This window comes from Mytilus edulis, chromosome 9 (genome assembly GCF_963676685.1).
Source record: "Mytilus edulis chromosome 9, xbMytEdul2.2, whole genome shotgun sequence".
NCBI lineage: Eukaryota > Metazoa > Mollusca > Bivalvia > Mytilida > Mytilidae > Mytilus > Mytilus edulis.
In genome coordinates, this window is record NC_092352.1 from 14,843,315 (window position 1) to 14,871,238 (window position 27,924).

At 30.4% G+C, this 27,924-nt stretch overlaps 1 protein-coding gene across 1 annotated transcript; it reads right to left on the minus strand.

The window, feature by feature from the left end:
- Positions 1–1,996: 1,996 nt before the first annotated feature.
- LOC139489569 (radical S-adenosyl methionine domain-containing protein 1, mitochondrial-like) lies at positions 1,997–27,900 on the minus strand. The gene is made up of 16 exons (XM_071276136.1): positions 27,749–27,900; positions 18,640–18,774; positions 17,760–17,812; positions 16,967–17,073; positions 16,190–16,322; positions 15,811–15,856; positions 15,008–15,069; positions 13,558–13,663; positions 12,649–12,741; positions 11,783–11,833; positions 11,221–11,274; positions 10,639–10,702; positions 9,714–9,861; positions 9,230–9,284; positions 3,138–3,241; positions 1,997–2,231 (listed from the first exon to the last, which is right to left on the minus strand). Exons 2-16 carry the CDS (start codon positions 18,766–18,768, stop codon positions 2,138–2,140), a joined length of 1,299 nt encoding a protein of 432 aa, XP_071132237.1. The 5' UTR covers positions 18,769–18,774; positions 27,749–27,900; the 3' UTR covers positions 1,997–2,137.
- Between the last annotated feature and the right edge of the window lie 24 nt (positions 27,901–27,924).

The window sequence follows — 27,924 nt, forward strand, 5'->3', positions numbered from 1 at the left end:
GTTGTGACCATATTTACATTGTTTAAAACCCTGGTAGTCTTCAGCTTGAGAAGTCTCGTACCATATATAGAATGAACAAGTATACTTTCAAAAACGTAATATTTTTGCGTGATTTGGCAAACACGATTTAAACAACGGTTGTTATCAGATATAAGTGCTGTTAAATCTTCATAACTTTCGCTGTGGAGCCTTCTGAAAAAGGCCGATTCCTTGTTTTTTTCCCCCAGATGGTACCATAAGCTTTCCAACAATCCTATAAGAGGAATTGCGTCCATAAAAACATCAAAAAATGTGTGGATTCATTTATTTTGTGAGTGATTTTGCAAGGAACAAGGAAACATTGTATTTTCGTGAAAATCAAATTACTTGGTTTGTCAACGTCGGCATTCAAGCCTATGGAAAATGTGCACTTCGTTGAAACTGTAAATGATATATAAAGAATTATAAGGAACCTAAAGTAATTTTAAAAAAAATGTCTCAAGCTTTAATTTTAATATTCTTTAAAATTGTTAAAAGTATATAGTATAACACCATAAAAAAATCTTACTATTGGGATATATCAGTTTGTTTTTTGGATATTACCTTGTTCTTGTATTTCTCGGGAAATCGTGGTACCGATAAATCAGTGATTCTTAAAACAAATAACGATGCCCAACACAATGTTGACTGCTTAACTCCTATTTTTGACTTTTTACCTATTATGTATGTTCGTTTGTTCACACATGTTTTCAATATAATGACATGCTTGCGACTGTCATACAAGTGAGAGGTTTAGCTGGTTATAAAAACCAGAAAAAAGCCAGGTTTAATCCACCATTTTCTACATCATAAAATGTCTGAACCATGTCAGGAATATAACAGTTGTTCTCAATTTGTTTGATGTGCATGAGCTTTTGAATTTGCCATTTGATTACGGACTTTCTATTTTTAATTTTCCTTGAGTCCGTTATTTTTGTAATTTTACTTTCTTCTGCTAAGCATATTTTCATGAAAGGATATACCAGTGTTCATGAACTTCAAATGAAATATGTAAATGAAGTTGCCTCCACAAAATAAAACCAACAAAGTAAGTACATAATACCATCGAAAATTTCAGTTTCAGTTCTTGAATAAGTCAATGCACCTGGACGCCATACTAATACTTTAAGACATTATAATGTATAACTTTTTTTAACATCTGATGAATTTGTAGGAGATGCACCTATAAGAACATGATAGTGTCAAAAATAATGGGACATTATTCTGAGATTTGTCAATGAAAGAGGATGTCCTACACTAATGCAGAAATACCAAAAAAAAAATTATAGACTTTAATTGTTTTTAAAAAGCAGATATAAGTATAAAAAAAAATCGATTAGAAATTTGCAAACAGATCAGGATGATATACTGTAAATTCAGAAATTATTGCGTGCATTTATTATTGCGATTTTGTCATTTTATACATTAATTTTATGATATTGAGAAAAATCCTGTTAATTTCATATATAATATTTCAAAATGCGAGTTAAAATGATTGTGTTTACAATGCAATTATAAAAACCTAGCAATAATTTCTGCGTTTACAGTTCTTTTATTAATTAGGTAAATTTTAATAAATCATTGCTGGACAAAAATCATCCCCAAAATGAGAACACTATCATTAATGATCATGACGATGATTTGGTGCTTATAATGTCAACTGGTGAACTGGTGAATACTACATTTATATCAAGACAAGAATATGTTTATGTGAAATGAGTAGTGCCATGTTATGTATTAAATAAAGGCAAGAGTTATATACCGCTTTAAAAACCAACATGCAAATTTTTACCATGCATGATCACAAGGTAACAGTCCACAGGACAAAGGAAGGCATGTCACTTACTGAAACTCATAATGCATACATCAAGTCAATCAGTCTTTTGCTATTAATTCTAGATACACTGCTCTTAGCTGAGAAGAAACACATATCAATTTTCAAGTGTTTGGCTAGGGAAAAGTTGAAAAGACAATAAACTTAAAAGGATAGGTGTAATTTTTATTGATATTTCCATCTCTGATAGTCCAACAGCACACACTTGAATGGCTTCAAGCAGATATAGACCCTGGAATATTTCTGCCATTTGTTTTTGAATTCCAAAAGATGTCAACTCTACAATCAGCCTCCTGACCAGTGGTCATTTAATAAATTCATTAAATCTTGTACAATAGGGTTAAGAACAGCAAGACCTTTCTTTGATGCTCTCATGCCACTAAAACATAAAAAATAAAACTGTTAAGTATTTCCTATTCAGATTTTTGAAACAAGGAGTTAAGTTATATATTATCTCCAAATGCTGAGAGTTGAAACATGCAATTAGCTAACTATCGAACAAAACACAGGTAATGAAGAAAATATGTGATGAATGATTCAATTCTTTAAATTTAATTTGGACATGTTTAGATTAAATGTTTTGTTACTTATAAATTTTGTGTTTTTATAAATAAAAACCAATAATAAGGCTGAATGTTTTACTTATGTTTTAACTAAAATTTTAATAGAACAGTCACTATTCAGTTCAAATAATTCAATATTTTATGAATTGGGTAACTCTTCACTGAAATCATTCAATATATGTCACTCATTATATTTTATGAATTTTTAACCCATGTATGTCACTCATCCTGCATAGATATCACACTAATGAGACTTCATATTCTTAGACAACATTTAATTTACCAGGAAAGTCAAACTTTCATACAAAACCCTAAAAATGTTTTATATCACAAACTATTGAAGTGTAATAAAATAATTGCATCATCAATAACAATCTGAAGTGAATCCAGGTTAACCTTACATTTTGATTCATTGAAAACATGGTCCATGGACACGGTCATGGTCTTTTGAATTTGATGTCTACAACCTTTCCATATTTATTTCTTTATATACACTTGAAATATTTAAAAGTAAGGTAATGAAATTACATGAGAAACAAAAAGATTTTTTTAATTTGAATTTATTTTCTTAAAGAAAGAACTTTGAGATAACTGTGTACTCTGGTCACATAGAAAATTGTTTCCCTTTTTTTGGTCACTGTATTCTTATGTTTATCTACAGAAATAAGTCATAATACATTTTTAAATAGTTACTTCAACTATTTTTATGAAGCTAGCTATACCTATTGTCAAAATGTAACAGTCCAGAGTTAACATATTGGGTGATGATGTCCTGGTTACAAAATAAATCAGCCATTGATTTAGAACTGTATCTTTTCTTCCAAGTCTGTAATATATAAGTTAATAGTTTAAAATAACCACCATTTACAACATAGCAGAAGATTCTATGTGTCATAGATTATATGTATCCATTACTTTAAATCAACAAGTTTTCATGCTTAATTTATCTATAAGACTTGTGATAGTAAAGGAATAATTTAAAACAATCTTTGAAAAATATCAAACTTGAATCTTCTTTTAAAACAGTACATTTAAAAATAGCTAAAAGAATTATATCCCCTTGATAGGACAAAATGATATTTTTGACTCACAAACTCGACTTTAACAGTCACAATTCGAACAGAATGTTGACTTTAACAGTGCTTATTTGTTTTCGAGGGCCAAATCCCCTGAACCCCCCTGGCTACGGGTATGAAAACGACAATTTTCTTCTCAATTACGAAGTGTTTTATTTTAAAAACACTGTTTGCATAAGTTTTTAATTTATCTATTACATAATAATGTAGAACAATAAGATATCAAGTCAACGACATGGGTATCTATCAAGTTGGATGTAGAAAATGCATAACCTCAAATTTTTTTTCTTTCTTTACCACGGATGGAGAACATATCAATCTAGTAGTTCAGTAATTTTCTTGTCTGCCCTTTGATTGTGTGACTCAAGAAAAAATTCCCAAAAAAGGGTAATAATTGTATCGAAAAGAGAAAATTAAGTTCACCTTTTTATGTTAGGGCGTGTTTGAGGTACATATTTTGTCTTTAAAACGTACAAAGCAAGAGTTTTTGATATAGGTTAACTTTATAATATAAAAAAATTACAGTACCAAAAGATTAAATATATGGGTGAAGTGAAATAACTATCTAATGAATCACAAAAACGGAGTAGGTGTGTTTGAATAGCTATTTTTTTTACTAAAAGTACTTGACGACAGTCTTTTAAGTTGGATGATGAAAATGCATATCTTCGAAAAATTATAATTTTTTGTGTGTGATTACTAGGGTTTATAATCTTCAACCACTGAACATTTTTAGTCTGCCCTTCCACGAAATATTTAATTAGAATTTTCTTAAATGTTTAAGAATTTTCGAAAATTCAACCTGACAACCGATCAGACAATAGTTTTAAGTTGAATCAATGCAGACAAGATAATTAATTGATGCTCATTAGCTAGTAGATACATTTGTGTTTTAAAATACAACTGACATATAAGGATCGTAATGGTGCTATGTGGATACATTTATCGATTTTCAAGAGCAAAATTGGCAGCACGTCATCCCTACAATGGCTTCCATTTCTAAGATTGTGAAAATGAACTGGGTAATGGGGAGATAACTTTGATGAAGTAGAATCCTGACTGTATGTACCAATGCTTTAGCTATTTTCAAAAGATTTCAAGATTTTTCCCGCATAGTAAGTTTGATTATGAAATTTTCTGTTCTCTCATGTTGTTATTTTCATGAAATGAAAAATTGTACAGCCTATAAATAGGATTTTGGTGTCAACGACATGGGTATCTATCAAGTTGGATGTAGAAAATGCATAACCTCAAATTTTTTTTCTTTCTTTACCACGGATGGAGAACATATCAATCTAGTAGTTCAGTAATTTTCTTGTCTGCCCTTTGATTGTGTGACTCAAGAAAAAATTCCCAAAAATGGGTAATAATTGTATCAAAAAGAGAAAAATTAAGTTCACCTTTTTATGTTAGGGCGTGTTTGAGGTACATATTTTGTCTTTAAAACGTACAAAGCAAGAGTTTTTGATATAGGTTAACTTTATAATATAAAAAAATTACAAGGATCGTAATGGTGCTATGTGGATACATTTATCGATTTTCAAGAGCAAAATTGGCAGCACGTCATCCCTACAATGGCTTCCATTTCTAAGATTGTGAAAATGAACTGGGTAATGGGGAGATAACTTTGATGAAGTAGAATCCTGACTGTATGTACCAATGCTTTAGCTATTTTCAAAAGATTTCAAGATTTTTCCCGCATAGTAAGTTTGATTATGAAATTTTCTGTTCTCTCATGTTGTTATTTTCATGAAATGAAAAATTGTACAGCCTATAAATAGGATTTTGGTGTCAACGACATGGGTATCTATCAAGTTGGATGTAGAAAATGCATAACCTCAAATTTTTTTTCTTTCTTTACCACGGATGGAGAACATATCAATCTAGTAGTTCAGTAATTTTCTTGTCTGCCCTTTGATTGTGTGACTCAAGAAAAAATTCCCAAAAATGGGTAATAATGGTATCGAAAAGAGAAAAATTAAGTTCACCTTTTTATGTTAGGGCGTGTTTGAGGTACATATTTTGTCTTTAAAACGTACAAAGCAAGAGTTTTTGATATAGGTTAACTTTATAATATAAAAAAATTACAAGGATCGTAATGGTGCTATGTGGATACATTTATCGATTTTCAAGAGCAAAATTGGCAGCACGTCATCCCTACAATGGCTTCCATTTCTAAGATTGTGAAAATGAACTGGGTAATGGGGAGATAACTTTGATGAAGTAGAATCCTGACTGTATGTACCAATGCTTTAGCTATTTTCAAAAGATTTCAAGATTTTTCCCGCATAGTAAGTTTGATTATGAAATTTTCTGTTCTCTCATGTTGTTATTTTCATGAAATGAAAAATTGTACAGCCTATAAATAGGATTTTGGTGTCAACGACATGGGTATCTATCAAGTTGGATGTAGAAAATGCATAACCTCAAATTTTTTTTCTTTCTTTACCACGGATGGAGAACATATCAATCTAGTAGTTCAGTAATTTTCTTGTCTGCCCTTTGATTGTGTGACTCAAGAAAAAATTCCCAAAAATGGGTAATAATGGTATCGAAAAGAGAAAAATTAAGTTCACCTTTTTATGTTAGGGCGTGTTTGAGGTACATATTTTGTCTTTAAAACGTACAAAGCAAGAGTTTTTGATATAGGTTAACTTTATAATATAAAAAAATTACAAGGATCGTAATGGTGCTATGTGGATACATTTATCGATTTTCAAGAGCAAAATTGGCAGCACGTCATCCCTACAATGGCTTCCATTTCTAAGATTGTGAAAATGAACTGGGTAATGGGGAGATAACTTTGATGAAGTAGAATCCTGACTGTATGTACCAATGCTTTAGCTATTTTCAAAAGATTTCAAGATTTTTCCCGCATAGTAAGTTTGATTATGAAATTTTCTGTTCTCTCATGTTGTTATTTTCATGAAATGAAAAATTGTACAGCCTATAAATAGGATTTTGGTGTCAACGACATGGGTATCTATCAAGTTGGATGTAGAAAATGCATAACCTCAAATTTTTTTTCTTTCTTTACCACGGATGGAGAACATATCAATCTAGTAGTTCAGTAATTTTCTTGTCTGCCCTTTGATTGTGTGACTCAAGAAAAAATTCCCAAAAAAGGGTAATAATTGTATCGAAAAGAGAAAATTAAGTTCACCTTTTTATGTTAGGGCGTGTTTGAGGTACATATTTTGTCTTTAAAACGTACAAAGCAAGAGTTTTTGATATAGGTTAACTTTATAATATAAAAAAATTACAGTACCAAAAGATTAAATATATGGGTGAAGTGAAATAACTATCTAATGAATCACAAAAACGGAGTAGGTGTGTTTGAATAGCTATTTTTTTTACTAAAAGTACTTGACGACAGTCTTTTAAGTTGGATGATGAAAATGCATATCTTCGAAAAATTATAATTTTTTGTGTGTGATTACTAGGGTTTATAATCTTCAACCACTGAACATTTTTAGTCTGCCCTTCCACGAAATATTTAATTAGAATTTTCTTAAATGTTTAAGAATTTTCGAAAATTCAACCTGACAACCGATCAGACAATAGTTTTAAGTTGAATCAATGCAGACAAGATAATTAATTGATGCTCATTAGCTAGTAGATACATTTGTGTTTTAAAATACAACTGACATATAAGGATCGTAATGGTGCTATGTGGATACATTTATCGATTTTCAAGAGCAAAATTGGCAGCACGTCATCCCTACAATGGCTTCCATTTCTAAGATTGTGAAAATGAACTGGGTAATGGGGAGATAACTTTGATGAAGTAGAATCCTGACTGTATGTACCAATGCTTTAGCTATTTTCAAAAGATTTCAAGATTTTTCCCGCATAGTAAGTTTGATTATGAAATTTTCTGTTCTCTCATGTTGTTATTTTCATGAAATGAAAAATTGTACAGCCTATAAATAGGATTTTGGTGTCAACGACATGGGTATCTATCAAGTTGGATGTAGAAAATGCATAACCTCAAATTTTTTTTCTTTCTTTACCACGGATGGAGAACATATCAATCTAGTAGTTCAGTAATTTTCTTGTCTGCCCTTTGATTGTGTGACTCAAGAAAAAATTCCCAAAAAAGGGTAATAATTGTATCAAAAAGAGAAAAATTAAGTTCACCTTTTTATGTTAGGGCGTGTTTGAGGTACATATTTTGTCTTTAAAACGTACAAAGCAAGAGTTTTTGATATAGGTTAACTTTATAATATAAAAAAATTACAAGGATCGTAATGGTGCTATGTGGATACATTTATCGATTTTCAAGAGCAAAATTGGCAGCACGTCATCCCTACAATGGCTTCCATTTCTAAGATTGTGAAAATGAACTGGGTAATGGGGAGATAACTTTGATGAAGTAGAATCCTGACTGTATGTACCAATGCTTTAGCTATTTTCAAAAGATTTCAAGATTTTTCCCGCATAGTAAGTTTGATTATGAAATTTTCTGTTCTCTCATGTTGTTATTTTCATGAAATGAAAAATTGTACAGCCTATAAATAGGATTTTGGTGTCAACGACATGGGTATCTATCAAGTTGGATGTAGAAAATGCATAACCTCAAATTTTTTTTCTTTCTTTACCACGGATGGAGAACATATCAATCTAGTAGTTCAGTAATTTTCTTGTCTGCCCTTTGATTGTGTGACTCAAGAAAAAATTCCCAAAAATGGGTAATAATTGTATCGAAAAGAGAAAATTAAGTTCACCTTTTTATGTTAGGGCGTGTTTGAGGTACATATTTTGTCTTTAAAACGTACAAAGCAAGAGTTTTTGATATAGGTTAACTTTATAATATAAAAAAATTACAAGGATCGTAATGGTGCTATGTGGATACATTTATCGATTTTCAAGAGCAAAATTGGCAGCACGTCATCCCTACAATGGCTTCCATTTCTAAGATTGTGAAAATGAACTGGGTAATGGGGAGATAACTTTGATGAAGTAGAATCCTGACTGTATGTACCAATGCTTTAGCTATTTTCAAAAGATTTCAAGATTTTTCCCGCATAGTAAGTTTGATTATGAAATTTTCTGTTCTCTCATGTTGTTATTTTCATGAAATGAAAAATTGTACAGCCTATAAATAGGATTTTGGTGTCAACGACATGGGTATCTATCAAGTTGGATGTAGAAAATGCATAACCTCAAATTTTTTTTCTTTCTTTACCACGGATGGAGAACATATCAATCTAGTAGTTCAGTAATTTTCTTGTCTGCCCTTTGATTGTGTGACTCAAGAAAAAATTCCCAAAAATGGGTAATAATTGTATCGAAAAGAGAAAATTAAGTTCACCTTTTTATGTTAGGGCGTGTTTGAGGTACATATTTTGTCTTTAAAACGTACAAAGCAAGAGTTTTTGATATAGGTTAACTTTATAATATAAAAAAATTACAAGGATCGTAATGGTGCTATGTGGATACATTTATCGATTTTCAAGAGCAAAATTGGCAACACGTCATCCCTACAATGGCTTCCATTTCTAAGATTGTGAAAATGAACTGGGTAATGGGGAGATAACTTTGATGAAGTAGAATCCTGACTGTATGTACCAATGCTTTAGCTATTTTCAAAAGATTTCAAGATTTTTCCCGCATAGTAAGTTTGATTATGAAATTTTCTGTTCTCTCATGTTGTTATTTTCATGAAATGAAAAATTGTACAGCCTATAAATAGGATTTTGGTGTTGTCAAAAAAGTTAAAATTTTTATTGATATACCTCATGTTTTATACCATCTTTTGTTCTTAAACCCATAACTAACAGCTCTTCTAACCTGAAATAAAAAAATATTCTGTTGTTATTAGTATTTCATTGCAACTTGCATATAAATTATTTTTGGAATTTATTCAATTTTTTTTTCGTTGATGAATTGTACAAATGTTCATACTTTAAAAAAACAACTTTTAGTTGCAAAAAGCTCCAGTTTGATTCACAATTTCTTACAAAATGTTGATGTCTTTATTCAATAACAGTTATTTGAACTATAACCTCTATGGATTCTCAACAGAGCATGATGTTTTAACAGTAGAAAAGTTCTTATAAATAAAGGTCAACAAAATCAACAAGTTTTTCAAATGGAACCCACCTATTGAAGCTTGACACCCCTCTCACCAAGTTTAAAAGGTGAAATTTTCAATCGTACAAGAAAAGTCAAGTGGAATGACCAGCATCCAGCTGAACTATAGATTTATTTAATCCTTACTGTTCCAACTGACTTTGTGGTTTGGCCAGTTTTGTACCATGACCTTGACTTTCTACCTCAGTCATCCATCTATTTGGTTCTAATATCTGTACTCTAGCCTCTCTTTGAATTTTCCCTTGTGCACATGGTGTGAATCTGCCATGTGCCCCTAGAAAAAACAAATTCTTATCAATGTAATCAGATGCACTCTTTTCCTCCAATATTCTATGACATTTGGTATATCTTTTTTTGAAATCATGCTGTATAAAAATATAAATTCTTTTAACTCAAAAGTTTAAGTAATGTAACCAATTACAACTGTCAATTTATCGATTAAATGTTACATGATTTTTGTACCATAAGTACATTTTATTTCAAATTACATTTTTATTTCCTGTTTTCTGAGATACCGATATATCAAAATCAGTTTACAAATTATTTCACATGTACAGTATAGAATAAGTAACCGACATCTGTAAGTAGTGATTGATAATACCAAAGACTGAATTTTTTTAGTGTACCTGGTCCTACACCTATATAATCACTGTTAGTAGTGATTGATAATACCAAAGACTGAATGTTTTTAGTGTACCTGGTCCTACACCTATATAATCACTGTTAGTAGTGATTGATAATACCAAAGACTGAATGTTTTTAGTGTACCTGGTCCTACACCTATATAATCACTGTTAGTAGTGATTGATAATACCAAAGATTGAATGTTTTTAGTGTACCTGGTCCTACACCTATATAATCACTGTTAGTAGTGATTGATAATACCAAAGACTGAATGTTTTTAGTGTACCTGGTCCTACACCTATATAATCACTGTTAGTAGTGATTGATAATACCAAAGACTGAATGTTTTAGTGTACCTGGTCCTACACCTATATAATCACTGTTAGTAGTGATTGATAATACCAAAGACTGAATGTTTTTAGTGTACCTGGTCCTACACCTATATAATCATCACCTTCCCAGTATGCTTTATTATGTCTTCCTACTTTTCCCTGAAATATAACGGATGCATGTAACAATGACAAGAAAGGTAATGTGTAGAAAAAGAAATAATAGAGTCTTGTCAAGGGTGCATCAAAATCAAATGTGGACAAATCATCTGATATAATACTCTCCTACAGACATGTCAAAAGGCCAATGTGAAACGTCCTTTCAAATCAGGAAAAAAATAGAAATAAAGTGATCTATTACAATAATCACAGACATACCTGTCCACAGAAAAGCTACTCTTAAATGGTAATTTCTACTGTCAAAATTTAACTCAACCTGTATATCATGGTTGATGACATTTTATTAAATTATTAAAAGATTCAGTCAAATGTTACTTTAATTATCATAGTGAATAAAAACAAACTCTCCTATTTATTTGATAATTAAGGGCATAATTCATGAACAATAAATGCCAAAAACAAACCTCATCTGCTTTTGATGGTTCATAATATTATGTTAAATCCAAAAATATTTTGCCAAACAATATTGTATTTATAATCAATTCTCCCTCTTAACTTACATTTCTGGCAAAATTAGAAACCTCATATTGGTCAAATCCTCTACTTTCAAGAACCTATAAAATAGAAGTTTTATGATATAAATACAATTTATATTCATATGCATATGCATTTTTATCTATAAACAATTTCATTAACAAGAATGAGGAAATCTTTAAGAGGGTATATATTGTTTTTGACCTGTCTGTCAAATGACTTGTTGTCAACTTGATAGCATCATTAACTTTCATCTTGCCCCCTTTAAGTTTGAATGAATTTCTCTCATCGATATTGAGTTTTGTTGAAGTATTTTAAAATCATCAAATAATTATTTGTTTCACTTTAAAAGCAAATTTATTACACAATGTATATTCAACCCACCATTGTTTTCCTCAAATGTTCTGTACCAAGTCAGGAGTATGGCAGTTGTTATCAAAGAGTCTATTTCTATGTATATTGGCATTTGTTTTTTGATGCATGTCAATATTTCTGTTGTTCAATTGTTTCCATTGGTTTTGATTTTGGACTTAATTGATTTATGAGTTTTAAACAGCGGTATACTACTGTTACCTTTATTTATCGTACCTCAATAGCAGTCTCATACAGATCTGCCATTACTTCATCATCAGGCAGGATCTGTAATTTCAACGAAAGTGCAAATCTTAACTTCTGTCACAATTTTTTTAAATACTGGTAGCTTATGTATGCTTAACTGTAACATTTTTTTTTTATTAAATCAGTATTGCCTTTGTATTTGTAGAAATTGATAATCATGCTTATGAAGGAAATGGAAGGTTTATGTAAATGAGGTAACAACTAAACAGAATAAATGAAATCAAACGTTTTAAAATATGCTGTTTCCAACAATAGACAAATGTCTTTATAATGTATATAATTCTAAAATTCCCCCACTCTAGACAATCCAACTTCTGCCAACAACAAATGCTTTTTCGTTTTGGTAATTTGTGCATTACAAAAGGATAAGTATATGAATGTACTATCTACCACATATTTTAAACATTTAAACATTGGCATCAATTCATTAGTTACCTTTAGATAACTTACTTTCAGAAACTTTATCACACTAAGGTTTTAAATTCTTTAGTAAATGTTGACCTTTAAGATGGTTTTCTATGATCATATTTTGAATTTTCTGATAATGATGATGATGATGTTGATGATGATGATGGAAGTTTTTAACAACCTTCACTTGCTAAACAGCCTATGCATGGTTGTTTTTCTAATATATTGCTCACCAAGTATACATACCTCTTAGCTTCCAAAATTATGGCTCTGATTGTACAGTATAAGACAAGTATAGCAAATGCTTTTGCAGATGTCTTGACTATTATTTATGTTTTTTAAATGTCCTACTGTCTTCAAAATAAGTCGATCATTAAGATTCTGAATTTCATCTATCTATAATTTTAATTTAGCTATAAAGAACTTACCACAATTTTATTCTGGACCCATTTAAACAGAGGGGTACCCCTTTCAACTGTTAGCTGGTACAATGAAACATGGTCATCACACAATGACAATAACTGAAATTATAACTTTGTATTAATACCAAAATTTAAACTCACAAATACAAATACAAACTGAGAATTGATTGAAGGATATATGCACCTGTCATCATATATCTGGTTCGTCTCTAGGGTTTGATGTTTGAAATATTTTCTACCCGACTCTTTTTCGTTAGGCAAGATATTAACAAAACATGACATGAAATGATGAACATTATATTGTGTTTCTATTATTTGCATCAACGGTGAAAAGTGAGATTAATGTGTGCTGTCCCCTTTTCTATTTTTTCTAGCAGACATAGCACAAACACAAAATACTTAAAACTCTGTTGAGCATAAGTCACTACCCTTAGGACAGGTTTCTATAGACATTTTATTACAAAAAGTGTAATTTTACTCATGTATGAAATTGCTCAATACATAATTTGAACAACATTGCTAGGACATAGCAATACCCCCTCCTTGACACTGCTGTAAGTTAAAATGCTGTAATAGATCAAGGATAGTCAGAGACCAAGAACTGTAGCAAAAATATAATCACAGCAAAGTATGGTCAACTACACAAGATAACAAATAATCCTACAAAATATGAAAGTTTTCTGTCCATTTAAGTCAGAAAGTGGCGTTCACACGGTGTCTTAATATGCAAATAGGCCAAAAAATAGTCATGAATATCAAAATTTCTCTGAGTAGCTAAGATTAGTAAGAAGACCATACATCTCTGTTTTATTTTATACAGCCAATAATTTCTTTAACAATGTTTTATAGTAATATGACATAACAAAACCAAGGAAGATGCAGAAGTTACTGCATAAATATTTTCATACCGCTTACCTGTTGTAATTCTTTGTTCCATTTCTGTACTGTTTGGTTAGGTCTACCAAATATGATATCTATGGAGACATCGCCTGGATACAAATCTTTAGCATCAGATATACACCTTATCATATATAATTGGTGTGTTAAGATTTTCACAATTTTATATCAGAACTCAAATAACAGTAAAAATATTTCTAAAGTTGATCATATTTCATAATTTATCTGCCAAAAGACAAGGTTATTGTATTTGCATACTTCTATTCTAATTACAGTAAAACCTGTATAAACCGGCCGGCTACAAGACTAAGAAAAAGGGCCGATTTGGACAATGAGCCGGTTTATTCAGGTTTCTGTTTTGACCGGAAGTCAATGACTTGTGACGTCCGACATTTTGCATGTAAAAGTTCTCTCTGATTGTAAATTATATCTGATAAATTAAAATACTTTAACTTCGTTTTTCATTGTTTGCATTTGCATCATAATGCTTGCGTTGTTTGGATTGGAAGACAAGAGTTTCGATTTACTCCCATGATCAATAATTTGAAATGTTGGAATGGCCGATTAAAAAGCCAGAATATTATCAAACGTAATTTCATCACTTTCGAAACGTTGTCGTACAGTGTACAATATCCATTGATTGTTGTCATCCGGGTGTTTTTCATTATCAAGGTCATTTGTTTAGGGGTTCACAACAGGGAACCCAGGATTTCAAATTCACGATGTAAATTTCTTACTCCGGGATTTAAATTTGTATATCCAAGTTAAAACGTAAGTTTAATCCGAGATATATTCGGTGTCTTTTCGTTTATTTAACACGTTTATAATGTTTTAATGAATAATACAGCTCACTACTGTACAATTGTAGGTTCACAGTTTGACACCTGACTACCGTAATTGATTATCACGAAAAGCCATATTGTATAAAAAAAATGTTTTGATTGCATAACGATCATTTAAATTAATTAAACAAACCGGTTTTGACAGGTAATAGTTAATGTAATTAAGAGTATTGGGACTTCATAACTAGACTGGAATTCGGAATACACAGGGTCCGGTTTACAAAGGGTATTTTAACACAGACTTTGAATGGAAAAATATGGGACTTTCATTTTCGGCCGGAATGGACAGGAAACCGGTTTAATCAGGTTTGACTGTAATACCAAAAGCTACTGGCAAAAACCAACATTAACACCCAATTTCGAACTTGATCTGTGTTTTCTGGTAATAAGCATTGTGTGTAAGATTCATTTTGTGGAGGCAAACAAGTATAAGAGAACAGAAACTGAAATTTCCTATGATTTGGAAAAAAAAATGTAAAAGTATAAACATGTGATACGTCATGATGATATTACAAATTACAGTTGAAAATTAGACTACCGGTACAAATATTCTACTCACTTTTTTTGGAAGCAACCTATTATTTGATCATTCTCATTACCAAAAATATTTACTTTTTAACATTTACCTTATTGCATCTTCAACAGAATGCTGTCTGCCTAGAAATTCTAAATCTTCCTTGTAAAGGCTCTAAAAGAAAATAAATTTTATTATTTCAAATTGAAGCAAAGAGATACTAAATAAGTAGCTGTCAAAAAGAAATCAAGGGCCATAACTCATGAAGACAAAATCAAAATTTACCTTTGACTCAATTTTGTGATGGAACTACAACATAAAATATTTTAAAAGAATTGGGCTCCAGATAATTCCTGATAATTTATGTGTCATAGGTACTTTAAGGATGTCTTTAGGTGAGGTTTACAAATTTGTGTCAGATGTTAGGACTCTTTGGTTTTTCCCTAAGATACAGGGCAAATTATATTTTTCTTTTTATATTAGACTTCAATAGCTCATACATTACCAAAACTAAAGCAGATTCTTGTTTTTTTTCTTTCAATTTGAGACTCAAATAATATAAATGCAAATATAAGGTAAAAGTCTGAGTCAGCCTTTTCCTGCCATTTTTTAAACTCAAATATCTTGAAAAAGGAGTTCTATAACCTATCAAAATTTGTTGGCTTATTTTGTTCCTTAACTAAGGCTCTTTTGACTTATAAGTGTAGTATCAATTTTGAATTCTTTATTTTTTTTATTTCACTCAAGTACAAACTTAGAGGTCAGGTTGTAAGGTCCTCTGCCAAACCATCCAAGATCATAGGATGGACTTGATGATATTTTAGACACAGCATTGAACAGTTCTCAGGTTATTACCTTGCCCAAAATTTATAAACTGATTTTTCATGTCTTAAAACCACAAGATAAATACATTACCTGAACACCAATTGATAATCTGTTAACCCCAGCATCTTTAAATTCTCTAAAACATCAATATGAAGAAATCAGACAAATGAATGGAAAATTACAGAAGCTATTTCACTTAAAAGATGTAACAGACAATTTCCATCTTTAAGAAAAGATTCATATTTATATTTGTCTATGGTTAATGTCTCATTGATATATACTTTTATTCATATTTATATTCCACCAAATAATTAGTGCCAAAAAAGGAGACCATTCATTATAGACTATGTACAAATATTTTCATGAGATTTCTCTTTACCTTTTTGCATCAAAAATCTATTCCATACAAATCTTTTTCATTACACATACATAAACAAGTGATTGTTACCATTACATATATATATTTTACTTTAATTTAGCTCTCTCTGTAGTTGTGGGATTAGCTTCTAATGTAATCTCTGCATTTTTAGGCAGAGTAGCACTACTCTGAACAGCCTGTATCACAGATGCAATCATTCCTGATTCTGCCAGACTTGGAGTACCTGAATAATAATAAAATGTAGAATCATGTTAAAGATAATTGATCAGTATGTGCAAAGTCTTTGAAGTTTTATGAATGTTCAGGTAGATTTATAGTTCCATTTATTCTACAAAAAACTGCCAAAATTAGTATATTTTAACAATCATTTATGAGTTGTGAATTTGAAATATTGAGCACTTGGAATTACCACAAAATGTTAACCAGAAAAGGGTTGTTACTGGTAATTGAGACAAACATTATTGTAATTTTTTATGTTCCTGCTTGTGATCTAGATTGAAAGTCGGAAAAAAACAATTCGAAAACTAACAAAATTCTATGCATTTTTCACAAAAGCACGTAGAAGGATATTTCCTTGGTGTCATGACTGCATTTTTGTTTTTTTCATAAACAACCTCGACCTTAAAACAAATATAAATTGAAATTTTAAATCAAAATTCAAAGTTCAGTTAAAAGCTAGACCCTTATCATACTTAAGTCACTTTATATCCTAAAACCAAAAACCTTCATTAAAATAATACAGACCTTGTCCATTTTTCACAGTTTACACCTGCCTTATATTAGATAGAAACAGAACAATTTTTTTTATATTATTGGCTCCATACTTTTTGGTAACAAATTGTAAATTTTGTAATTCAAAATTCTTACCACCTCCAAAATAGACAGATTTTATTTCAGTTATTCCACTGATTTTAATTAAAGTCTCTACTTCCTTCACCATACAGTCTGTCATTCTACTATTATCTACATCACTTCTGTAAAAATAATGTTATCATTAGTATGGAGGCCTTAATGAGTTTGTATACACATTATCACTATTTGCAAGGACGTTTATAAGAACCTATATAATGTATATGTTAGTTATACCTCCTTGCTATTTGGAAATCTGTTCTGCTTTGCACTTGAACTTGTTATGTCATACAACAATCCCTTTTATATTGTGGCTTTAAGATATTTTCTATTATGCTGTTGAAATTTTACTGGAACTTTTGTGAAGTCAAGTTATGGAAAATGAATAGCGATAAGGTGTATTTATTCAAAGCATTAAAAAACATCATCTATAGCCTAAGAGAAGTTTTTATTCAGAAATTGTTATCCAAAAGGTAATCCATATGAGTGTGCCATGGCAGATCTGTTACCAGTTCTAACTTTTTCAATAGTATAATTGATTGTAAAATTGTGGAAGTATATATCAAGTTCATTTAATTTTCTAACTGTGATTCTGCAAAAGAACAATAAGATATAAAGAAGTCTTGTGCAGAATAGTTTCCTTGAAAAATATCAGTGAAACAAGACTTTGTGGCTTCAATTTAGCATACAAAATAAATATTTGCTAATGCATTTTTCTACTACAAAAAGTCTAAAATTTAAGCATGGATAAAATAAAACAAAACATTATTATTTGAAACCCAGCGCACTTTAAGCCTCCAATACAACTTACCTAATATACTTGTTAAAGTTACAGTATGAACACATCTTAGCACAATAGGGCCACTAAAAATAAAGTAGAACATTTGGTTATGTGAGTGATTAAGTTCTTAAGGCATGCTGAAAAACAAGAAAGATTATTTAGGAACTATGTTTAAAAAATCTCAGTAGAGATTTTAGATTTTTTTTGTCATTGATGGACAGCTAGATCTGAAAGACAAAAATATGTGTCCTTGCCTATGAAAGACATTTACATGTAGAATTTAACATCTGAAAACAGTACAAGATAAGGTACATATAGTCTGAACATCTGATAAGGCTGGTGTTGCTCAATCTGTTGGTTTTCAATGTTTTCTGAGTGGTGTTTTGTTGTTTTCTGAGTGATGTTTTGTTGTTTTCTGAGTGATGTTTTGTTGTTTTCTGAGTGATGTTTCTGAGTGATGTTTTGTTGTTTTCTGAGTGGTGTTTTGTTGTTTTCTGAGTGATGTTTTGTTGTTTTCTGAGTGATGTTTTGTTGTTTTCTGAGTGGTGTTTTGTTGTTTTCTGAGTGGTGTTTTGTTGTTTTCTGAGTGGTGTTTTGTTATTATATTGCTTCTTTTGGTCATTTTCATGCTTTGGCCATGATGTTCTGTTTTATTAGACTTGTGGTTTTGAATTGACAAGTTGATGTCTTCTTTCTCTGTTTGTCCTGTCTTTAACAAGGCTTTCCTGTTCAGATTGTCGCTGATTTCCTTTTTCTTGCTCTCTTCAATGTCATGTATTTGGTCCTTTTTCTCGCTCTTACAACTAAATTAATTATCTTTCATGGCAGGTGAAGTTTCAATCAACAAATACAGGGGAAAAGCTATACACAGCAATTGAAAGACACATTTTATACTACATAAAATACATACATGAACATAAAGGGTTGCTTTGTTTTGACTACTTGTTTCTGCCAGTGACTGAATTTGTCTTCTAGTTATCTGTTGAAGCATTGATGGAATTAATCCATGGAGTTTATACAAATGGTTCATATTCTTCATTATTTTCTGAAAGAAAGAAGAAGTTCATACAGTGAATAGGCTGCTGGATTGAAATTCTTTCAATACTTATTTGTTTAGGAAAATATCAATTATCTCCCCTTTAGCATGTCAGATCAGAATTGAAATTCTTAATGCAAATATTCAGGAAGTGTTTAACAACTGTGTGAAGTTTGATTCATATCTGTCAATCAATTCAGGTTAAATGGGCCGTAAGCCTGTCACATACATGACATTATATAAAATAATACATAGCTGAGAAGGTGATAGAGCAGATTGTTACACAGAGAAAAACATTGTCAAGCGCGGCGAAAGCTATGTGTTATTTAATTTATTATACTGAATTTCCTATCATTATAGTCTTTTGCAGATTCCTTTTATTTTAAAAGTATTTTCTATGATGTCACATATATTACAACCTTACGGGTATTAGAAAAATCAACAAAAGTTAAGCAAGATGATTTATTTTTTATTTTGACAGTCAAATAATAAAATCTGAGCCAAAACATAGAACTTTAGAATTGTAATTCATTACTTGATGTAAATTCAACTCATTGTCCTTTAAACTATTCATTTCTGATTGGTCTAGACAACACGGTAACATTCAAAAAAATTGTCACCCTCTCAACCATGTGATAGAGTAAATTAACACCCTTGTATCAGCCAATCAAAATATGGCATTTTAATGTGAAGTATAATAAATATATTATATTATATTAAGTAAGTACTGAGGACAGTGTAAGTAAGATTATCTCCCTTAGACAAGTAGGTTTTTTTAATAAAAAAAAATTCTACAATTACCACCAAATTTTCATAACAAATCTTTGTATCAATGAAATAACTCAGTAAAAGTTTTAACCATCTGAAACTTGAAATCTAGAAAAGGAAATTTAATGCTATTTCATGTTACAGTGGATTTATTAAATGCAAGTTTCTTGTGTAAATTTCTTTGTATAAGTTATAAGAATTGATTCTTGAATATTAAAGGCAAAAATAATGGGATGTTTAGGGCATTATTCAATTATCAATTAATTGAAACTTAGCCACAATATGTGATTCATACTAATTTTCTATTAAAGGGGCACATATGGTGCCCATAAGAATACATAAACACTGTTAATAGACTATTACCTAAACCTACATAGGTGTTTATATTAAAGACAAAATTAACAACTAACATCATATCATCCTACTTCAAGTAAGTATATCTAGCATATGTATCTTACAATATATCAAAACTATGAGTTTTAAAGTCAAAAGACAACTTAACTTGGAGGTGTAATACCACCAAATCATGGTACGTCACATCCAGTTGTATACGAAAGTAGGTCGAAAAAAATATTCCCTTGAATTTGACAGTTGTAGGTAATTAATCCTACATTTTATTGCAGTAAAACCATTTCTGTGTCATAAACATGTCTTGGGTTTTTCAAAACATCATTATTTTTTATTTGGGATTTCTATAGAAAATTTTGTAATCTTGAGGTTACATGGTGACTAAACCTTGTACACAGATAAAATAAGGGGAAAAATTAGATTGGTTAACTTCCAATGATGGTTATTTTCTTATATGCAATGAAATGTTATGTGAATTTTTTTCTATAGAACTGGACAGGATAAAACTTTACTCATGCCAAGTATTTCTTTATTTGAAACAAAATTAAATTCTGCACATTTTTTTGAAAAGTGCAAATTTAACAAAGACTAATAGGGGAAAATCAATGGTGGTATTACACCTAGAGTAAAGGTTCCACTAAAGTCAAAATATAGGACACTGCATAAACATTAAAACTTTGCCTGTATTTTTCAACATAAAATGAATAAAGTCCTGAACTATGGGAACATGTGGTCATTTAAACATACTTAATATATATACACATTGTGTAAATTGTAAATAAACTTGAAATTTTTGTGTTATGGTCAAACCAGTTTTGGGGGTGAACACTAAATTGTTCCAAAAATCTGGAGGCCTGTGAGATGACTTAATTTGTTTAAAATTGATATGAACTAATACGGTTACATGTAATGCACTGTAGCTAAACTGGACCCCTGTTGTGTTCACTTATCGCTACACTGACAACAGGTATAGCCTAAATTCCAGGGTCAGAATTCTGACCACTGATTTAATAATTCTGACCACGGGATTTAATAATGGCATTGGCTACGGTTACATGGAAATGTAACAATAATAAAAATATTATTGTTACATTGGAGACTAAATGCCGGAATGCATGGTTGGGTAAGGACCTGTTTAATTACGAATGTAACAATAATTATTGAGGCTACGGTTACATTGCGTTATTGTTACATGAAAAAAAAGCAATGTACGATAGGACTAGTAATTATGTACTAAATAATAAAAGTTGAGGACATTTATTACATACATTTATAACATACAATTTATTTACTGTAATTTTCTATTTACAATGACAATTTCTACAAATCCAGTAAGTTGTTTTTAAAGTCCGACACATTTTTGATGAACGAAATTACGTCCTCCACGGATACGTGTATACATAATTTCTTAGTATTTAAGTTACAGTTAGCAAACTTTGATTTTGATTATCAATTTGCGTCAAGTTATAAAGCTGTATGAAATGAATGTCTTGATATTGCTTAAGTTTCGTTTAAAACGCATCCCAAGTTTTATTTTTTTTCACCATAAACAAAATTGGTCCAAAGTATAATGACAGTAATAAGAGTAGGTGTGCAGTTAAATACTTTAAAAAAGTGAAACCATTGAACTATATTTTTCGCCTTTGACAGTCACACTCCTAATTTTGAGTAGTATCTTAAAATACGTAGTAAATCTATTCAAGTTGTACACCATTTGTTGAATAATAATATTTTATTATTTATCAGTATTACCTTACAAGTATTGTTTAGTACATATGAAAGAATGAAGCAATACAACTATAGAAGATTTAAGTTTAATCAATCTAGCGTACATTGCTGTTTTTCATGTAACAATAACGTAATGTAACCGTAGCCTCAGTAATTATTGTTACATTTCTAATTAATCGGTTCCTCACCCAACTTTGCATTCCGGCAATTAGTCTCCAATGTAACAACAATATTTTTATTGTTACCAACATTGTTAAACAGTTATTATTAACTTTTGAAAAGAATTTGTCAGAGAAAATTGAAGCAAAAGTAAGGGAGACAACTGGAAAGTTACAAGATCAGATGGATTCTCTGATGATAGACAATGAAAACCTGAGAGAACGTGTGAGGGCAAAAGATAAATCTATAGAGAAATTAGAGGAACAAGTAAGTGATAACAACAATAGAGCAATTGATGCCATAAAGCTTGGAAATTATAACGAACAGTATAGTAGAAAGCATAACATCAGAATGCTTAACTACCCAGAAAGGCCCCATGAGGTATTGAGAGATGAGTTTGTTAACATGGTGAACAAAGAGTTGAAGGTAGATATTAAACCTGATGATGTACAGGCAATACACAGAATTCCAGGGAAAGAGGGACACATAAAACCTATTATTGTTAAAGTGCGCAATACTGAACTGAAAATTAAAATTATGAGACAGAAGAGAGGACTAAAAAATGACATCAAGTTCCATGATGATATTACACAGCGTAACCTAGGACTTATGACAAGATTAAAAAATGGTGAACATTTTGAAAACGTCTGGTTCTATAATTGCAATGTCTATGCCAAGCAACAGGATGGAAGTAGAATTAGATTTGACTTATTTGACAATATTGAACAAAAACTGAAAAACAAAAACAAAAAAGGTCATTAGACATTCATTTCTTTATTTGATACATTGCTTAATATTTCATCACTGTAAAAAATTTGAAAGATAGTAATACAATTAAAAAAATCTGGGCTGTGCATTATCAATCTATTTACTTATATGACTCTCTCTGAATTTGATTTAAATAATTTTAATTCATATTTGATTCAAAGTACTTTTTTTTTTTTTTTATATAATTTTATTTATTTTGTTTGTGTGAACCCTCCTTAATTTGAAGATAAATGTATATTTATTAAAGGGAGATAACTCAAAATATTTTACAAATCAAAAGGGAGATAACAAAAATCTTTTATTCTTTTTAATTGTCATGAATCTCTCAACTAAATATACTAATTAATACATTGTCTTTAGAATACAACTATCTTTATATCGTAAATAAATAAAATGCCATACTGTAAATGAAATTTTGTTGTACAAAAATGACTTTACAGGTACCTATGCCAAAGTGTCATCTTATTGTTGAATGTGTGTATGATTGTATAAACTATGATTGTGTATTTGTTTTTAAGTTACAATGTTTCTGCTCAATTTTGAAATGTTGTTTTGTTTTATATGATAATGGATAATATTGTAACAGTGTTGTCTATGAATGTAAGGGGTCTTTTTTCTAATTCAAAAAAGAGAACAGATGTTTTTGATTGGGCCAAGGGCAAAAATGCTTCAGTAATTTGCTTTCAAGAAACCCATAGTAATAAAGATATTGAAAAAAAATGGGAAGAGGAATGGGGAAATAAATGTTTTTTCAGTCATCATAGTAACAAAAGTGCAGGTGTCAGTATTATGTTTAAAATAGGTCTTGATTTTGAAGTGCATAATTCTATTATTGATATAGATGGTCGTTATATTATTTTAGATTTATCCTTGTCAAGTCAACGCATTACTTTTGTTTGTTTGTATGGATTTAATACTGATGAACCTTCATTTTTTAATGACATATATAAGAAAATGGCAACATTTTCAAATACTAGCATTTTATTATGTGGGGACTGGAATGTTGTACAAGATACAAACATAGACACTTACAATATTATTCATAATAGAAACCCAAACTCACGAAAAAAGATTGAAGAAATAGTAGAAAGTCTTGAGTTATTAGATCCTTGGCGGACTTGTTATCCAAACGATAGAAAATATACATGGCGTCAATGCTCACCCATAAAACAAAGTCGGCTTGATTTTTTTCTAGTCACAGGGGATCTGTTTTCACTCATGAAAAATACTAGCATTATTCCTGGGTATAAGACAGATCATTCTGCTATTACTTTCACCTTTTCTGCCAGTTTAGCAAAGCGGGGAAAGGGATATTGGAAATTTAACTCCCAACTGTTACGAGATTTAGACTATATCAAAAAAGTTAAAACATGTATAAATGAGAGTATTTTAGAATATTACGAATCAGGCAACATAGATGATCCTATAAATGTTAAACTCTCATGCAATGATCAAGTATTTTTTGAGTTGATAAAAATGAAAATTAGATCTTTGACTATTGGTTACAGTATTCAAAAAGCGAGAGAGGAAAAAGCTGCAACACTTTTACTTGAAAATGACATTCAAAATTTGGAAAATTGTATGAACATATCTCCTGATGGTCAAATTCATGCAGCTTTAAACCAGAAAAAGTTAGAATTAGAAAATATTAGAGAAAAAAAAGTTGAAGGTGTTTTTTTAAGATCCCACGCTAACTGGCAAGAGAATGGGGAAAAGTGTTCAGAGTTTTTTTGTAAATTGGAAAAGAAAAATTTTATTAAAAAAACGATAACTGAGCTCATAGACGAAAAAGGAAAACATATCTCAGATCAATCTAGAGTTTTACAAGAAGAAATGAATTTTTTTAAAACATTATACTCAAGTAAAAATCTGGAATGTGATGATGAATCCTTTTTCAAGCACAATGTTAAACTCACAGAAGATGAGAAGGATTTGTGTGAGGGTAATATTTCTTTTAAAGAATGTGCAGAATCACTTAAATCTATGTCAAATGGAAAGAGTCCAGGCTCAGATGGGTATACAGTAGAATTTTACAAAGTCTTTTGGCGATATATTGGACCTTTTCTTTTTAGATCGTTACATTTTGGCTATGAAAATGGGGAATTTTCTAAATTTCAGTATCAAAGTGTCATTACATGTATTCCAAAAGAAGATAAAGATAGACGTTATTTAGCTAATTGGCGCCCAATTAGCCTTATGAATACTGACACCAAGATTGCTTCTGCTGTGATTGCTAATAGAATAAAACCTGTTTTACCATCTATTATCAGTGACTGTCAGAAAGGCTTTATAAAGGATAGATTTATGGGTGAGAATACACGTTTATTGTATGATTTGATGCACTATTTAGAAAAACATAACAAAACTGGTCTTTTACTACTAGTAGATTTTGAAAAGGCTTTTGACTCTATTGAATGGTCTTTTTTGAAAAAAGCATTGAAGAGTTTCAATTTTGGACCATCTATATGCAAATGGTTTGAAGTATTTTATTTGAAAGCATCAAGTTGTGTTATAAATAATGGCCATCTTTCAAGCTTCTTTAATTTGGAGAGAAGCTGTAGACAAGGTGACCCCCTCTCCCCTTACCTTTTTATTATAGGCGTTGAGCTACTTTCTATGAAAATAAGGTCAAACCCCAAAATAAAGGGAACTTTTGTTCATGAAAATGAATCCCTTTTGAGTCAATATGCTGATGACACTTTCCTTGTTTTAGATGGAACTGAAACCTCTTTGAGAGAGACTTTATATTGTTTTGACTCTTTCCAAAAAGTATCTGGGTTAAAAATTAATTCTTCTAAAACTAAAGCTGTGTGGGTTGGGAATAAAAAGTATTCAGATCTGATTCTTTGTCCTGATTTAAAACTTCAGTGGTGCTCTTCAAATTTTAAGCTTTTGGGAATTGAATTCTCTTTAGATCTTGACAGTATGCCAGAAATTAATTTCTCCAAAAAGATAAAGGAAGTGTCAGGCATTCTTAAGAGTTGGCAACATAGAAAATTAACCCTAATGGGAAAGATTACTGTTATTAAGACTTTGGCACTTCCAAAATTAATTCACCTGTTGACTGCACTACCCAACTTGCCAGAGTCAAAATTAAATGAATTGAATACTTTATTCTTTCAATTCATATGGAATGGAAAACCTGATCGAATTAGACGAAGTACTTTAATTGGAGATATTCCACAAGGAGGTTTAAATATGATTAATATCCATTATTTTAATATATACCTTAAGATTGGCTGGATAAAGAGGTTTTCATCCAATTTATATGGTAGTTGGCAATCATTGTTATTAAAAAGCCTTGAACAGTATGGTGGAGAAAGAGTATTGCATTTTGAAAAGGAGAAACTCAGAGAAATCTCTGATAGTCTTAGTAATCCTTTTTGGAAGGATGTATTTTTTAGCTTTCATGTAGCAAGGCCTGCTACCAATATCTCTGTTCAAGATATTTTGTCATTAGATATTTTAAATTTTGCACCTCTAGTAGATTTTCCGTACTTTATTCAGTGGCAGAGAAGGGGAGTGCAGTCTTTGTTTGACCTTATTAACTTAGAGACTAAGGACTTTTGTAATTTTGATCAGATAGGACCAAGACTTCAAACAAATAATTTTTTAAAGTATTATGGTCTCATTGCAAAGATTCCAAAGTATATGAAAGAACATATTAAAGAAAACATTGCTCATGTAAATTTTGAAACTTTTAACTGTATTGATAATTTTTTGGAAAGATTATTGTGTAACAAAAAGGCAAAGTTTGTATACAAAGATCTTGTTGACAGAAATGTGCAACTGCCAACAGAAAAGTTCTTACAATGGGAGCAATTACTAGGTATTGAAATTGCAGATTGGTCAAAATATTATATTATTTTAAGAAAATCATGTAAAGACACTTATTTAGGGACTTTTCAATACAAATTTTTACACAGAATAATTGCAACAAATACTTTCTTGTATAAAGTTAAACTTAAAGATTCAAAGCTTTGTACTTTTTGTAAGATTTCTGATGAAACCATGGAGCATTTATTCTATGAATGTCCAATAACACATTTTATATGGCAATCTTTTTCACAAAAATTGAAAAGATATTTTGTGAACTTTACATTATCTAAGAAGCATATTTTTCTTGGTCTTCAAAATGAGAGTTTACTGTTGAATTTGATCATTATTATTGCAAAGAACTATATATACAAATGTAAGTTGTATGAAAAGAAACCAAGTATTATAGGACTATTAGCAAAAATAAGAAAATATCAGGAAAATGAACATTATATAGCAAAGAAAAATGGTACCACACCTTATTTTCAAAAATTCTGGGCCCCAGTAGATTACATTTTTACTGATTAGTAATAATTACTTTTGATTCAAATCATATAAAATAAAAAAAATGAACTTAATTTATAAAGAGCAGATCTTTACAAGGATAACATTTTTCTTTGCAATACACAAGTTGATATATACATTTTGTTAATACAATTGCGAGAATGTGTGTGTGTATGTGTGTGTGTTTTCTTTTCCCCTTTTTATTATAATGTTAATATTCAAATAATATATATTCACAGTAGAAGAAAAAAAATGTAGTCAATTTTTTGTTGTATATATTAAACCCCTTAACACCATAGTCAGGTGGTGATGTAAAGGGATTGTAAAAGCCTGACTACTTAAAAAAAAAAAAAAAAAAAAAAAAAAAAACAATATTTTTATTATTGTTACATTTCCATGTAACCGTAGCCAGTGCCTTTAATAATTCAACGAGACTAGTACATCATGGGCTATGTTTAATTATGTATTATACTGATAGCAAATCAAAGAAAAATTAGCACATTTATTACCCTACTGAGTTCTTAAGGGAATAAAAGATACCGGCTCAGTTTGTCAAGAACATGTTAACATGCTCGTTGGTCATTTATCTGCGCTACTACCATGGGGTAAATTAACAGATACTTGTGTATTTTGCTGCATCGCAGTATTAACATTTCAGGTCAATTTCCTATCACTTTAATTGGACAATTTTTAATATTAGCAAATCGTTGAATTTGTAAGACTCATCCAATTAATGCCAATGTGACAATAGCTCCAACCCGTTCCTTCGATGAGAAGATATAGATAGAACAGCCAGAGACATATATATGTGTATATATGTCTCTGGAACAGCGGACCAGTTAGTGAACATATCTCAAATAATAAAACATTAATTTAATGTAAACATTCTTACAAGTTCCCTATTCCTTCAGGTGTCATTTAGAATGAATAGATTGTTGTCAAGCAACAAAACAAGCCTTGAAACGTGTGAAACTGAAAACTAGAAATTTCTGTGGGGACCAAACAGAAAGGGAGAGAGACGTGTTTAATAAATTCAAAATGTATGCAATAACAGTGCTAGAAAAATCC